The sequence below is a fragment of the Nothoprocta perdicaria genome, unplaced genomic scaffold (assembly GCF_003342845.1).
Source record: "Nothoprocta perdicaria isolate Ctin4 unplaced genomic scaffold, notPer1 scaffold_1, whole genome shotgun sequence".
NCBI lineage: Eukaryota > Metazoa > Chordata > Aves > Tinamiformes > Tinamidae > Nothoprocta > Nothoprocta perdicaria.
In genome coordinates, this window is record NW_020454093.1 from 12,605,267 (window position 1) to 12,620,632 (window position 15,366).

Genomic DNA, 15,366 nt, shown 5'->3' on the forward strand with positions numbered 1-15,366 from the left:
GAGGCCGGGGCGGGGGGCGCCGGGCGGCCCTGGCCACGCGCGGGGACATGGGGCGCGCTCGCTCTGCGCTGCCCTTCGTTTGCTGACGTTCATTCGCGCTTATTGGCGCGGCGGGGCGCGATGCCCCGGGCCGCCCGGCCGCGAGAGCCCCCGCGCGCTCGTGGGCAGCGGCTCCTGCAGCGTGGGCGCCGCCCTGCGCCCCGCGCGGCCTCCCCGCGCCGCGCCCGCCGGCTGCGGCCTCGGGCCGGGAACAACCCGGGAAGGGCGCGAGGGAGGCCCCGGCTCCGGGACGAGGATGGGGCTGGAGCTGCCGCCCGCAGCAGAGCCCGCCTCGCACTGGGTGTTTTAGTCTGCTTTTATCCGGGTTTATTGGTCCGTGTTCACTTTATTACCCATGTTTTTCTTCCCATTTATTACACTTTTTTTTTGTCTGCCTTAGGCTAAAGGCAGAGTGCTTTAATCATGTTTCCATAACACCTGAAATGAGCTCGGAGCACTCCAGCTGGAACTGGATTTCACACTAGTTTCTTCTGACCATCTTGGCAAGGTTTTGTAACCAGGAGCAGACCGTTTTGCTGTTACAGTGGTATCACATAGCCGTTTTCGTCCCCMTTTCTCTGTAGCAGTAATTAAGATCGAAGCTTGTGTCGCTTTCTCTCGAGTCAATTGCTGCAGAGATAAGTGCTGTTATCAGGTGTGTAGCGGCCGAGATAGGAAGTTTCCTAGGCTTTTCAGTGGGGATAAAGGAGCTGGTCTGTGCTCTTCTAACCTTAAAATGTTGTTCCCCGCTCTCACAGGTTCAGGGAGCCTCTGTCCTCTTTAAAACATTGCTGTCCCAGTGTCTATGGAGCGAGTGTCCCGGCCTCTGGGTCCTCCGTGGTGCCGGTTCCTGCTGCTCCCCTTGTCAACCCCTGYGGAAAGGGGCACACGGGGCTGCTCTGTGCAGTCCTGCCACGGTCCCGAAAAACGTCTCTCTGGAAGGAATAGTCGTGGATTAATTGACCATGAAATTAGGTCATTCTTGACTTCTTCCCAGCCACTACAGAGTCCTGCTGATGACCTACTTGCTGCTCTTTTTGATTCCCTTGGGATTGAGATCAGTCGACCTCCCTGTGAGGGGGTTTCTTAATATTCCCTCTTTTGTGAGGGGTGTTGCCCCTCTGCTTCAGCAGTTTCTGCTCATCTGAAGCACGTGGATATCTTTGAAGGCCGGAGTAGCTCTGTACAAGCCAGAGCAGCCCTGCTCTATCTCATGCTGAGAARTTAGTGTTTGAGGCTGTTTAAACAGTTGACAATTTTTTTTTTGGTAGTACAGGGTTCAGAAATGTAAAATATCTTTGAATATTGTGTGACCGTGCTAGACTTAGAGCATTCATGATGAATATGGGCAGAATAGCAAAATATGACTTGAAGGGAGAGAAGAGAGATGAGATGATGACTCTTGCTTTAGAGTGATCCGTTAGGGATGCTCCACATGAATCTCTCTCAGTATTTCACAGTCCCTCCACAAAYATGTATTGTCTGAAGTGGAAATAGCAGCTTCTTTTTGTACATTTCCTTACTWAGTAATGGGGGTAGTCATCATTATAAATTACAGTATAATGATTTTGTTAATTCACTTGTTTTTATTAATGTTGTTCCAGATTTGTGGGTGCTATTTTTCTACCAGCTCTCAACACAACACYAAGTTTTATACTGATCCTGTGGAAGCTGTGAAAGATATACCCAATGGGGCAACTATACTTGTTGGAGGTAAATACTCAATTCTTTATGAACCATTTTTTTTTTAATCCTGTTACTACTTTTACCTTGTCCTTCTTTAATTAATTCAGTAATACATATTGTTATGTTGGTATTTTAAACGAATTCTTACTGCTACTTGTAGGGCATTTTTTTTTTCCAGTAAGAAAGTACCTGTTTCCTTCTCAGGGAAGGAAGAAACAGCAGAAAAAAACCTGTTATGTTTCCCTTTAATGAAATAGTAGATTTTACTTGTGCCAGTCTGAATGCAAAATATTCACTTGTACTTTTCAGGTTGGTGTTATTATTTCAAATGGTGTGAAGTTTGGGTTTGATCAAGTTTATGGTGCYATTCTCTATATTCTTTAGTTCGTTGTTACTGACACTTTGACGCTGATCCAATCATGTAACCTGTTTCTAGTTGAGAAATGAAAATATCTACGTTATGCTAAATGGGTATGTGTAGTATTTTCAGAAGAGTCAAGAAATTGTGTCCCACTGGGTTTCAGTATGTATTGAGTTTTTGAGTCTTCTAGGTGATTTTCAGAATTTCATCAATTCAGTCCAATTTGAAGAAAGTCTGTCTATATTGCAGCTGATTTTAGTCCTGAAAAATAATTAACATTACAAAATGTAGGAAACATCATTGCATATGTAAAATGAGGCAAAATGAGAACAAGGGAGGGTCTGCGGCTAAGTAATTTGGAACAAATATTAAGCCCTGCCTAAGACTTGAGGTGTTTCACATGTGGTGTTCTCCCTTGCTAGGCCTAAGGGCAACTCAGCCTGGGTGGGGACCTGGGTTGTTGGGCTTCCTATCACAGATCTTCCCCATCAGGTTAGGATTCCCAGATTTTTATCACCTAATGATGGGTGGTACTGTACGGGAGAGCTCCTCACTCCTGTTAACCCCTGCACAGTCAGGGCTTATTTCACCCTGAGAGGATGAAATAACAAGTATAATGGCATGGTGGAATGGCAGGGTTGTGCATGGGGAGAGCCAGAGTTCTCTAGCCCTCTTCAAAGGCCCTGCATGTAACAGCTGAACTGTTAGCTAAATAGCTGGTCATTCCAGGTGATTCCAGCACATATAACTGAGTACAGGATTTTGAGCAAACTTCTTAGGTTTAAGTGCTTCAGTTTCAGGTTAGGTGCAAAGATGATTACTGTGCACTGCTCCTATTCCAGGAAGGTTTATTTTCAGAAGCATTGGGCCCTCTGGTCCTCTGGGAAGCTTGATCTCGTCTATTCAGAAGAAACTTTCAATCAACTAGTGCATTTTGTTAGACTTGTGATTTAACTCTTTTCTTTCCAACACTTCTTGTGTATTCAGTTTTCTTTATTCTGCATAGGTTTTGGATTATGTGGGATCCCTGAAAACCTCATAGGGGGGCTGCTGAAGACGGGAGTAAAGGGAATAACGGCTGTGAGTAACAATGCAGGGTAGGTATTAATTGAAGTCTCTAGCCAAAAGGTACAGACTGAAAAGCACCCAGCTTACATGGGCAGATTGATATATGACTTTTCTTTGTATAAACCTCCATATTAATTCACTTTGCTGTGTTTGCTAGTGTTATTTTTGGAGAGACTTTAAAAAGTACAGGATAGTGTATCCAGTTTTGTCAGGGAGTAGTTGTCGTGTCTGTAGAACATTGCAATTATATGTATATTTATATGCATATATAACCAATGGATTACAAATGAAGAATCTTAGATGTGGTATCCATGTTTTTTTCTGTGTCTAAATAATTAGCGTTTTTYTAAAATCTGCTTTCTACCAAGTTTTAGTTCAGTTGTTAAAACACAGAGAATGTTTATAGCAAAACAATGGAGACCTTTTTAGTAGTTTTTTTTTCTTTCTTAACATTTGTTCATTAAGAAAGAGCGAGGTTGGTGGAATATTTTTATATCATATCTATAACTTCGCAGCTTCATAYTAGAATTTTTTTACAAACTGTTCACTATAATAGACATCTAATAAATGTTAATAACAGCATCTATAACTTCATATAGAGAAATATTTACAGCAACTTCTGTTAAACTGCATTGATAATATAGAAATGAAATTAAAGTAAAAATACTGATAATGCAGATTGTTATATTTGAAATTRGCCTGATCAGAAAGACTGATACTTTATTCTTCTTGCAATGTATTGTCATATGACTAGTATCTGTAGGTCACTTTAAGGGTAGTTACTGTAGTTACTTAATGACTTGCTGTATTAMACATAACTCTCAGCTAGGTAATAAGCCCAGGATAACTGGATTAATTATGGATTTGAAGAAGGTCGCATAACTGATGACTCTTGGTGGCATTATACTTTCTTAGACAATCTTTCCTTCATGAATTGGTTCATCATAAACTTTTCATGTTCAATAACCTGTTACAGCTCAGCGTATGAAGTTACAAGCCGTATCTGCAAAGGAAGCTAGTTTGTTAGTTTTTTTATTATTTTTATCTTTTTTTAGGTGTTGCTTATATTCTGCAAACAGTAATATCTGTTTTATTAAATTTTCTGTGAACTCTTTACTTGAGTACTGTGTTTATGGCACTGTGTTTATTCCTTGAATTGGAAGTCTCCATCTGTTCTGTAGAAGCCCTTGCCTTATAGCAAGCATGTAGAAGCATTTGTAGGACTGCAGAACAAATGATGTAGGGGAGACAAGTTTGGGAAGTTGTTCTCTCCTATGACTGTACCAGAATACAAGAAAAAGAGTTTGTCGTGTGAACCAGAAAGGCTGCCTGGGTATGAAGAGGTTGATTACCCATGTGGAGTAAAGTAGATGTCAAACTTCACTTCTCCATCCWTGCCAAACAACTGAATTTTGTTGAATCTTTTTAGTAGAGCTTGGTGCAGCTTTAAGCTGTGTCACTGAATCCCCCATATACCTTGTCCATAGGTTTATATCCAAATATTAGTGTTTCTTTTTAACCACACCATGATTAACATGAGTTAAAACCAGAATACAATTTAAAAATGTCATTTTAAAATCCCACTCTACTGTTTTAAAAATTATTGTCTATTCTTGTGCTATTGAACCATCTTGTTTTAATTTTTATTTAAATCACCTCTAATAAAGTTTCTGGTTAATAGAACAAGGAAACAGTGAACAATTTTTATGAGTCTTTTGCACTATCTTTTCAAATGCAGATTTAAACGTTAACAAGAGTTTCCATTATTATCTACAGTGTTGGTGATAGTGCAGGCTGGATGATAAGATAATAGTGACCTGTAGATTGTTGGAAGACCTCTTTTTTTTTCTYCTCTTACCTTTTATCATTGCTTCCTTCAATATTACTTGCTAAAAGCTTGATATCAGGAGCTAAAAAATTGAATAATAATGTTTTCAGTAAATTTCTTTGTATACGTCAACTTGAGAATCTTGGAATATTCTTTTCAGCAGTGATTATGACACTCCTGAAGTATCTGATTAAACTGGCAAAGTATGTGGCCAATCTACTCCATTGCAAAAACTCTGATATTTAATAAAAGGTCACTTGGTTATTGATGGAATCTAATTAAATAAAGTTATAAGTTATTGATATTTAGTTTTATTAAGTTCCTCACTTCTCTTCTGTTTGGATTCTTTTGCCAGCCTTAGAAATAGCCCACCAGTCTTAGAAGGAGAAGCAGCTGTTTTGTGTTGTAGTTTGTGTATTTGTGGTAGTATTCCAGCCTAGAACTAGCCCTTCTCAAAAGAACAGTGTCTTCCCTGATAGTTCTGCTGCCTTTGAGGTTGGGGAGAGATGTGGTAAGAAGGTGGCTTAATGGCAAAGCGGAGCTTAACACAGCTCTCCCTGGAATGGTTTTTCCATGAACACTCCTGCAGTCAGATAAGCCCCTCAGAGGCCGCGTGACCGTCCGGGCCTSCTCCTGGCCCGCTCAGGCACTGCTGGTATTTGGTCCGAGGCCAGGACAGACTTGTGGAACCTCTGCGGATTTTCCAGGGACTTCACACTCACATTTGCCTTTTCCTTTCATAAAGCAGCTGCTGACGCCTGCTGTTGAGCAGTTGGAGGGATTGGTGCTGAGGAGCAGCAGTTCTTCCAGGCTTTCCTTGTGGAAGTTGTTGTGTGCAATCAGAACATGTAAGGGGACATGCATAGGATCTAGCTTATGAGCTGGCCAGCTTTTGATCTCTTGTCTCATGCTGAACAATTCCTTCTACTTTGAAATTCACTCCAGAAGAAAGTTTAGTCTAATGTGTTCTTTTTTATCTATTCTATTACTGTTATATGGAGCTGAGCCTGCTGTAATTCTGTAGGATTTGGGAGCCACATTAAAACAGATAGTGTCATTGATAAAGTCAGGATACTGCTTTGACAGTAAATTATACCAATTAAGTCAAATTGCTGAGAAAGGYATAGTGAACGGCCAGATACTGTGATAAATAGATGAATAAATACTAATAAATAGATTTGAAGATGGAAGTAACCAGCCCAACCTTCGTATATACTGCAGTAGCAGTTCTGGAAGGCTGAGTTGTGCCTACAGTCTTAGACTGTCAGGTACTTTGGGCAGGTCCCTGCTCTATTTGTGTACTAACTGTCAGGGAAAGTCCTTRTTTTTACCCTTCACGGACTGGCCTGGGACTGTCTGTGCAGTAGCACAAGGGTGTGCTGCTGGACCTCCTGCGTTTAGACACGGGCTGCTGCTTCCAGGCTTTGTCTTTTGCTCGGTGTTATGCAAGTGCCTGTCCGTGTGCTGGCTTGCGGAGCAGCCCCTTCAGGGGTGGTTACTCTTTCACCAAGCCAAACAAAGCAAAGTGTTGCAAAGAGAASCAATACAGATAGCCAGTATCTCTGATATTTGCACAAGTCACAGCAAGGAAGCTGGGCCTGTCAAGGGAATTGGGGAAAGTTACTCTGGTAGGTGGGTGTGCTGCTAAAATACCCCCTCTTGTACCTTCCCATGCAACTTGTTTTGTCTACATTATACATACTTTAATATTTTCTTGGCAGTATTCAATATGCCCTTTTATAGGTAGGGCTCTGTCTCCTTAAGGGGCCTAAAATCTGTTTTATTGAATGTCTGTGGCACGTTGCTAGCATTTGCTTAGCTCACTGCCCATCCACACTCCAAAGATGTTTTGCAGCAACCTTGTTTCAAATCTTGACGTAGTAAATCCCATGTRTAGTTCTGGTTACTCTGCAAGGCTTTTAATGCACGACTTTTGTCATTTGCCCTTTGCTTCATGGTGATCTTGACTTCATKGTTACACTAGACTTGAACACGTTAGGTCAACTCGAACTGTGGTAGGAGAGTCTTAGCATATCAGGCCTATTGTTTCAGGACCAGTGTTGCAACAAAGCTATGTTCTTACAGCTAACAATCAACAAAAATAAATATTAAGAAAGTTGAGTATTTGCGCCAGATGACTAATTACTATTATGCTTTATGAAATGGATAACTGATTTGGGATATAAATTCTAAGATGAATTATCTTCTATCTCTGTCAGCGTCAATAGACTGAATTTGGGATGGGTGAAAATGAAGTCTATAATTTATACTGGTTGTATATAACCGTGCTCTGACAGGTGCATCAGATGAGCTCTTCTTGCTTTTATTGCCTGTTTTTGATGCTCTGTCTTTGATATATACTCTTTTTGAATGAAATAGTGTTGAACTATGTGAATGTYGTTGTGCTATTTACAGTAAGAAGTGTCTGAACAGTTACAGCTAATATCTCTAATTCCTAATCACTTAGAGGATCAACTAAAAGGAGAGTAACAGCATGTTATCAGATTATTGCCGATTCAAACTGTCTACTTAAAAGGCAAATCCTGTGTTTTGAACCTTAGATATCTGTGCTCTTTGTGGAGAAATTCTTTCTAGGCCACTATGTTTTGCCTTAAGAAGAAGAAAATATCTCTATGATAAACATTTGAACTTGGTAAAGGTGCATTAGTGAAAAAGAAAGAAATTTATTTGTAATGGTTTGTTTATATATATATAGTTATATATAAATATATTTATATATATATATATAGACCTGTGTTTTAAATAGGCCAACTGCAGTTGCTGAGCATTCAGGTCAGGAGCTATCCTTATATCAGTCTTTTAAAGCACAATTTAAAGAATAAAGTTGTTGCATCTGTCTGTGTTCCATATCCTAACGCACTAAAGCAATTACATACTTTCTCTCAGCAATTACATACTTTAAAACTAAAGGATTAGTATATTTTATCTATGTTTATTAAAGTAAATTTAAGATCTCGTGTCGGTCATTACTTTGAGTCATATGTTTCTGTTAAAGCCAAAGTGTCTACCACTTTTGCCACAGACTTTCTACTGAGGAATTTTTCACATAGTAGATCAATAAAGTGTAAAGAGGTTTTAATAGGCTCAAATTTATTAAAAATTCAAAGAACTTAAATGTAACAAAGTATATGATGGAGTGGGAAGAAAACTCATAAAATCACAAAGATATGACCAAAGTGATGCCTAGAATATTTTACAAAGTGAGTTTCATTTTTATGTACWTAAGGAATCCTCTGAACATCCCAACGTAAACATACTTTCAGAGATGAAATGTAAGGACATCCAAACTTTTATCCCTTTTGACAGGGTTAGATAAAAACCTACTCATAGCAAGTTTGCCACGGTAATAATGCTAAAAGCTTTGTAAGAATCTTTAATGCTAAGTTGATCTTTCTTTTCCTTTTCTAATCATCATTCTACATGAAGATTCTATATAGGTGCTTCACTATAGATTTTGTGTTGCTCATACTGTATGAACTGTAAGTTCCTGGAGCCATGCTGAAGTTGTCCTGCTAATTTTAGCATGGAAGTTGTTTCAGGTTTAGGTAGAGCAAATTGTATGAAACTTTGCACTACGTAAAACTATGGAGGAATCAGCCGTGYAGCTGGCTAGCTTGCTTGTTACAATTCCAAATGCAGAAGGCAAAACRGGTCTAAACCTCACAGTTATGGAGCTGTGAGTCATCTTGGGTTTAGAAGATCAACAATAAAAGTTAACTGTATTTACTAGCCRTGAAACTTGGGAAGCATGATGCGTTCTGCATGGAATTCAGATATTTGAAGGATCACATCTGTGCTGTGCAGAATATGGTAGAGAAAAGGTTTGTGAGTGCTGTGCATCGTTTCYTTTGTTTTAGTAAATGGTGCATTTCTGTGGAGGAGGACAGCAAAGGAAAGGCCCTGATGTGGGCAGTCGCTGTGAGACCGGATCAGAGATGAAGCTAGTGGAGCAGATAGGACAGAGTTCTCCTCAGAAGGCTTGAGTAGCAGAGGGAGAAGTGATGCACAGAAACTGCAGGGAAGGAGATTGAGGCTCAGTCGTGTTGTCCCGGATAACTTGCAGGCCAGGCTTCGTGATTCCCAGCAACCATGGACTCCCTTTTTTTCTTCCATTTCTGTTCCCTCAAAGTGAAGGAAGGCCCAGGCTGCTGAGCTGGGAGGTCTTCAGTGCACAAGTTCCTTTGCTGTGGGCTGGGCTGTGTCATGACCAGTTGTGTTTCTGGGGCTGTGAACTCCTTTCTGCTTCACCCCATCCTCTGACCTGGGCTGCCTTGGCTCCTGCAGCCCCTTCCTCCCTTCTGCCAGTCACCCTCCTTTCCGTTCCTTCTGCCTCTCACTAAGGATCTGATCGGGAGAGACAGGAAAATATTCTAAGCAAATAGAAAAAAATGCAAAATGAAAAAAAAAAAAAAAAAAAAAGCTGAAGGCAGTGTCTCAAGGAACGATGGGACAAATAAACATTATGTCTCTGTAATTTACCTGTGCATGAACTGAATCTATTTTTACCCCATAGTCAACTACGCTTCATTGTCTTCTCCTTGTTCCACATACTGTGCTGGGAGAGGGGGAAGGCAGGAAGCAGAAGGAGAATATTGTTTGAGCTGCTTCCTTGGTAATCTTTCAGGCTAATTTCTGGAGGAATACTGTGGGACAGAGTCTCACTGTTATGTGCCAGGAAGATAGCTGGGGAAGAGAAGTCATTAAGGTTTATATGAGCGATTGTCCTTGTGTTTGGTGTCTTCTGGCAAAGGGCATCTAGTGGGATGAGTGATGCTGCTTATGTTCTGCACAAAGGATTTAGAGGGTCATTGTCTGGTGCTGCCAGGATTACATTTTGTTTATCTTCTTGCAGAGCCGCTCATGTGCATCATTAAGAGCCTGAGGATCTCTTCAGCCGCATACCCTTTTTGTGCCATAGTTAAGGATGTCTCACGAACATGAAACCTGAGTTTGGGCATCTGAGACTTGCAAAAGAGCCCGTGGCTGCTGCATCCTGCTTGGGTGGGAAGCGTGTCCAGATATAATTGTCGAGAGAGAGCAGTGAGCGATAGKAAAGAGTAACAAGTAGTGTTTTGTAGGCACTTCAGAGTGCTGCCCTGGTGCYTGTGCTGATGGGACACGGGTACATCTGTTCTTTTGCTAGCTGGTAGTCCAGCCATCAGTCCCTGTTAAACTGTGAATAGACACTAACTGCTTGTTATATGTATTTGCTTAGCATCTTTTGTATTGAGAAGTGGGGGTTTTGTATTCCTGTGAAAGGGATTTGCCTGGTATTAGTGACCCTGTTCAGTAAATCCCCCCACTTAAATGTTTTTATCCCTTCTTTTGTCCTGAGAATTTCTGTTCTTGTCCTTTAGTTCCAAAGTGGTGGAAGTTCTTGCTATTGAGAATCAAAAATGTAGGTTGTTTCTAGGCAGCACATTTTGCTCTCCAAGCTTTTACACTGCAACATTTTTGACATAATGAAGAATTGCGTCAGAGCTGAATGTTTATAGGCCAGAGTTGGGGAGTGTAGAAAGCTTTTAAAGTAARTCAAGCTTGGTACATTTACAGAATATGAATCCAATCAGAGAAATAAATCGGGGGGTTGTTTTGTTTCCTCATGCAGAGCTTCCGAGACGCTTGTGTATGCACAGAACTGGGCTGCCAAATCTTAAAATAGTCCCTGTTTTTCAAAATAGTGCCCTGCAATTGAGAAGTTTTTCTGACTGCATGTTGCAGCTGTTCCGAATGTTGTGATAGGAGAAGAGCTGCTGTTGGTACCACTTAGGCCCCTCTCCTTCCACCCTGTCACTCCATGCAGCACGTGCTGTGGAAAGTCAGTGCTATCGAGTAAGAAGGTATTTGTCCTGCTGTAACAGTACCAGTAGGCAAGTCAGGCCTGGGTTAGCCTGGAGAAGGGAAACTTGATCTCCTCTGTGCCTTCAGATTCTTCTCTCAGGAGCAGATATTCTGAGGTTGACATCCCCCTAAGCACCTGATTCTGTTTGAAGTTTAGACTTTCAACATCTCTGTTTAGGAAACAGTAAGAGGTAAATGTAAATTCTGTTGCGATCAGTTGGTGTCTGGAGATTTCTGACATAGGATATACGACATTACCTGTGTCAAAAGTAATCAGCATTAAACTTCAGAATAAAACCAGTTGAGTATGTGGGTTATGTTCATCATTACCTCTTCTAAACTGAAAAAAAAAAAGAGGGCTCTGTGCTGTTTACTTTTAGAATCTAGTCTGCTGAAAGGATGCCAAGAGGTAGCAGCTGAGATGTCTAAAATAGATCCTGGTGGTGTGGAGAATTAACACACGTTAAATGAGGTTTGGTTGTTTTCTGAAGGTGTCTTTCCTTTGACATACACTGATTAACTTTGTAAAACATCTCCCCATTCAGCATCATGATGATTCTGTGATAAATTCTGTGATAAATTGATTTTAAAAGATTTTTTTTGAGTTAAGCTGTAGTTTTATTTGCAAGAAAGATTTTAAAGAGAAAGAAATCTGTATTCATTAAAAGACAGATTGTGCCTTGTAACTTTTTTTAGTAGAAGGACTTCTTGAGGAAGCATAGAAAAAGTAGCAGTACGTGTTAATTTGCTGTTTGAAGTTGTTGCATGTAGAATGTCTTTGAAAGGAAAGTTTGGGCTCTACTTGGTGTATTCTTTCCTTGGAAGTGATGAGGTCTGAACACTAGACTCCTAGATTTTAATTACACCTTATGTTAATTTTTCCACTGAAAACTGAAATTTGATTTCATCTCTAATTCCTTATATCTAAAATGGGATAACTTCATTTTATTGTCTTAACTCATTAAACCGCATCAAGTGTTTGAGTACAACCAAATACTATTATGAATGTTGAGACTTTCTTTTTTCTCTCTTTTTCTGCACAGTGTTGACAATTTTGGACTTGGTCTTTTGCTTCAGACTAAGCAGATAAAGCGCATGATCTCATCATATGTGGGAGAGAACGCCGAATTTGAACGCCAGTATTTATCTGGGGAGCTTGAGGTAGAGCTCACACCACAGGTACGAGTAGGTCTTTGGAAGACTGGTAGTTTCTTTTCATCTAAAATAGTGGTTATGATACGGTTTTCTTAAAGTGTTGTTTTAAAATTGTTTGGCAATCTGAGTGTTTTCTCTGTACGTATATGTGCAGTAAAGACAGATGGTATCTGCCATCTTCAGATAATGAGCTGTAGCTGCTGGTCTGTTAAAAACTGACTGCATTTGTTGTGCAAATTCCTTTTACAGCTTATTGCCTTATGTCCAATTCAACGGAATCATTGAATTGATTCAGTGATTTATGAATATAAATATGCCTTATTGTACAATATTTGGGTTTGGTCGATCTCCTACATGGTAGAAAAGCACATAAAGCAGCCTTGCTTGCTGCTCTGGGCTGCATAGAGGGAAGGAGCCGGGTGATCCCGGGATTAGCAGGTTGGTCTCGTTTCTGTGATTATGGGGACGTGGCACATGCGGTGGCTGCCGCCTGGTGGCCAGGAAGCAAAAGAGGAGCTTTCAGTTCATTGCGAGACTTTAAAAGTTAAGAGAACCTTGCTGTGCTGTGCTCAYCGGCTAAAACTCGACTGAGCTCGTCTCTGTCTAGTGTTACGATTTTACTATTTACAGATTTACTTTCTAGCACCACAGTTGTCGTTGTTTTAGTGCTGCAAGACTGCATACATAGCCTGAATATGGTGAGATCTGTCAGAGTAGCAGCTATTGAGACCTGTTTTTGCAAAATATGACTTCAAAGTCTGCASCATGTCACTGTGTGACATTTCCAAATTTCCATTTCTTCAAACACATAACCTGCTGTGGCACTTCACTGACATTGACTGCACTGCAGATGCAGCAGAGCAGTGCCAGGGAAAATGTGACCCGTGTTTAGAGACTGGATAATTGCCAGTGATTATCTTTTCTTTCTTTTAACTGAGAAAAATATTAATAACATGTATGGTAGGGCACACATGAAATGCAGACAGGTATATATTGGCTCCCCAAACTCCACGGTTGAAGCTGATGAGGAATTTGGGGTGTTAGTATCTGTGATGTGGCTGCACACAGAGGAGAATCAGTGTGAATGCAAAGACCATGCCCCAGGTTCTTGGAAGCCACATTACTCCTGCTGCTTTGGCCATCAGCTGTGCATGCTTCTCTTGGCTTGGAAGGAGTTATTTATTAAGTTTCTCCTGAGATACTGGAGAATTACACATAGAGTTCATATAAAAAGGAAAAGCCTCTTAGAATACGTATCCAAGTGGGAGAGAGAAAACTGTGTGCTCTTCTCAGAGTAATAGCTTGGCAAACAAAATTCAGAAAAGATTTTACAAAAGGCACAACAAAATGCTGAGGCCTGGGAGTCTGTTGAGAGTCTTTGTGCTGTTGAGTGATTCATGGCCAAGTGTGATGCTTCTCTTGCCAAATCCTCTCTCAGTCCCGCAAAGGAAGAACTGATGGGAGGAAGAAATAGATGACGGTCCACTGGGTTTGTAAGGCAAAACTCCAAGTGATGGGATATAATGGAAGTGAAACGTGAGAGTTTGATTTGCTTTCTCTCTGTGGCTAAGCTCTTGAATGTGTTCCTCCGTAGGGGACGCTTGCTGAACGCATCCGAGCAGGAGGAGCAGGAATCCCTGCATTTTACACCAGTACTGGTTATGGGACTCTGGTGCAGGAAGGGGGAGCTCCTATCAAATACAACACAGATGGTACAGTTGCCATTGCCAGCCAGCCAAGAGAGGTAAGGGGTAATTTTGGTGCGAGAAAGTTTTGAACCTGTGTTTCTTATGAATTTCCAGGTCAAACAATAATGTAAGCTTCCCCAGGCCAAGCTTAACCTGGACATGTTGGATTAATATCATGCATGCATGTAATACTGCATGCATTAATTTACTGAGTTATTCTTCACTTGACTTGGTTCTCTCATCTGTTGTGAGGAAGAACTTCTTTACTGTGAGAATGACAGAGCCCTGGAACAGACTGCCCAGGGATGTAATTATTTTTACAAATGAATGTAGTTTTATGGAGCTGTTAAAAATATTAGCTATTTGTCAGTTATATTTTCTGGCTTCGTGCACAATATCGTTAATAATATTGATCATAAATGTAAAAAAGACCAAGCGAAGTTCAGACTGTCAGCTGAAATGAACAGATGATCTGCCTCAAATTTGGATTTGGGGGGTCTCTGCTGATGGGCGTGTGTCTCCCACAGTCGATACGACCTTTTCAACGGCTTTGCTTTAGCACTTCAGTTTTAGTTAGCTGGTAAGTGTACAACAGAAAGTGTGTTAAATTCCAGTAGATGGAGCAGTAGGAACATGCATCTGATTCTCACTATGCTCCAGTGAGGGAGGGACACGGAAGCATCTTTTATGTGTTTTACAGCTTTCCCATGCTTCTGGGACTAGATACTTAAAACTGTAATTTTTCAGCTAAAACAGTGCATAGATGAAAAAATGTAAATATAATAGACTGTGAAATTAATCCCATAAAATAAGTGTTATATGAGAAATCTGTTTGGAGATACACCTCARTAGTGTTTTTTTTCTCTTTAGGTGCGAGAATTTGATGGCCGTCACTTTATTATGGAGAAGTCAATTACAGGAGATTTTGCTCTTGTGAAGGCTTGGAAGGCTGATCGTGCAGGAAACATCATTTTCAGGTATTGCTTGTTTACCAATAGGAAAAGATGCTCTAATGGTTTAGATAATAAAAGAGAATCCTGTCTCCTGTGTGATGGCAGAATAGTGTTTTACTGACTTTTCTTTCATTCCTATTGCATTTCCCTRCTGTCAAATGATACTGCTGTAGAAATAAAATATAATTGCTTTTTCTAATGACTTCTGAGAATTCAAATACAGCTGGTATTAACTACGAATACACTGGTAGTTAAAAATGAGCCATAGCAGATAAAAGCCAATATGTTGACTACAGAGAAATGTAATGACATTCACCTTGTGCTTTCCATGTGAGAGTTTGGAAATTGTTTCTTGGAGGTTCATACCTATTGGAACAGAGAGGAGCTGAGCTTTTCCTGGCCAGTAAATTATGAAAAAGCTTAATTCTGCCTCCAGAAAAGAGAACATTTGAAATGTGTTTAATCTCCCTGGTGTAGAGCGTCATCATATCAATTTAAGCAGCTTTTGTAGGAGAAAGCTTGCATTTGACTTTACAAGCTTAGAAAGGGCTTAACTTGTAGTGAAGAGTTTGTACTAAGGGTAACATTTATTTAGCTTGTTATACTGGTGCTCTGGTTTGTCCTGAGTTGAAGGACGACTTTGCTTATGTTTAATGTCTGTTTTTTATTTGTTTGTTTTATGGCTCTCAGATAAGAAGGTAAGTGCTATAGTAATCAGTTGCAGAT

General features: G+C 40.5%; 1 protein-coding gene across 1 annotated transcript in view; it reads left to right on the forward strand.

Moving 5' to 3' along the window:
- The first annotated feature begins 1,631 nt into the window (after positions 1–1,631).
- The window catches only part of OXCT1 (3-oxoacid CoA-transferase 1), a 55,277-nt gene continuing 41,542 nt past the window's right edge, over positions 1,632–15,366 (forward strand). Inside the window, exons 1-5 of the mRNA XM_026037727.1 lie at positions 1,632–1,752; positions 3,093–3,183; positions 11,888–12,023; positions 13,594–13,743; positions 14,558–14,664. Of these exons, the coding sequence (XP_025893512.1) occupies positions 1,632–1,752; positions 3,093–3,183; positions 11,888–12,023; positions 13,594–13,743; positions 14,558–14,664 (605 nt within the window). The remainder of the gene's footprint in view (positions 1,753–3,092; positions 3,184–11,887; positions 12,024–13,593; positions 13,744–14,557; positions 14,665–15,366) is intronic.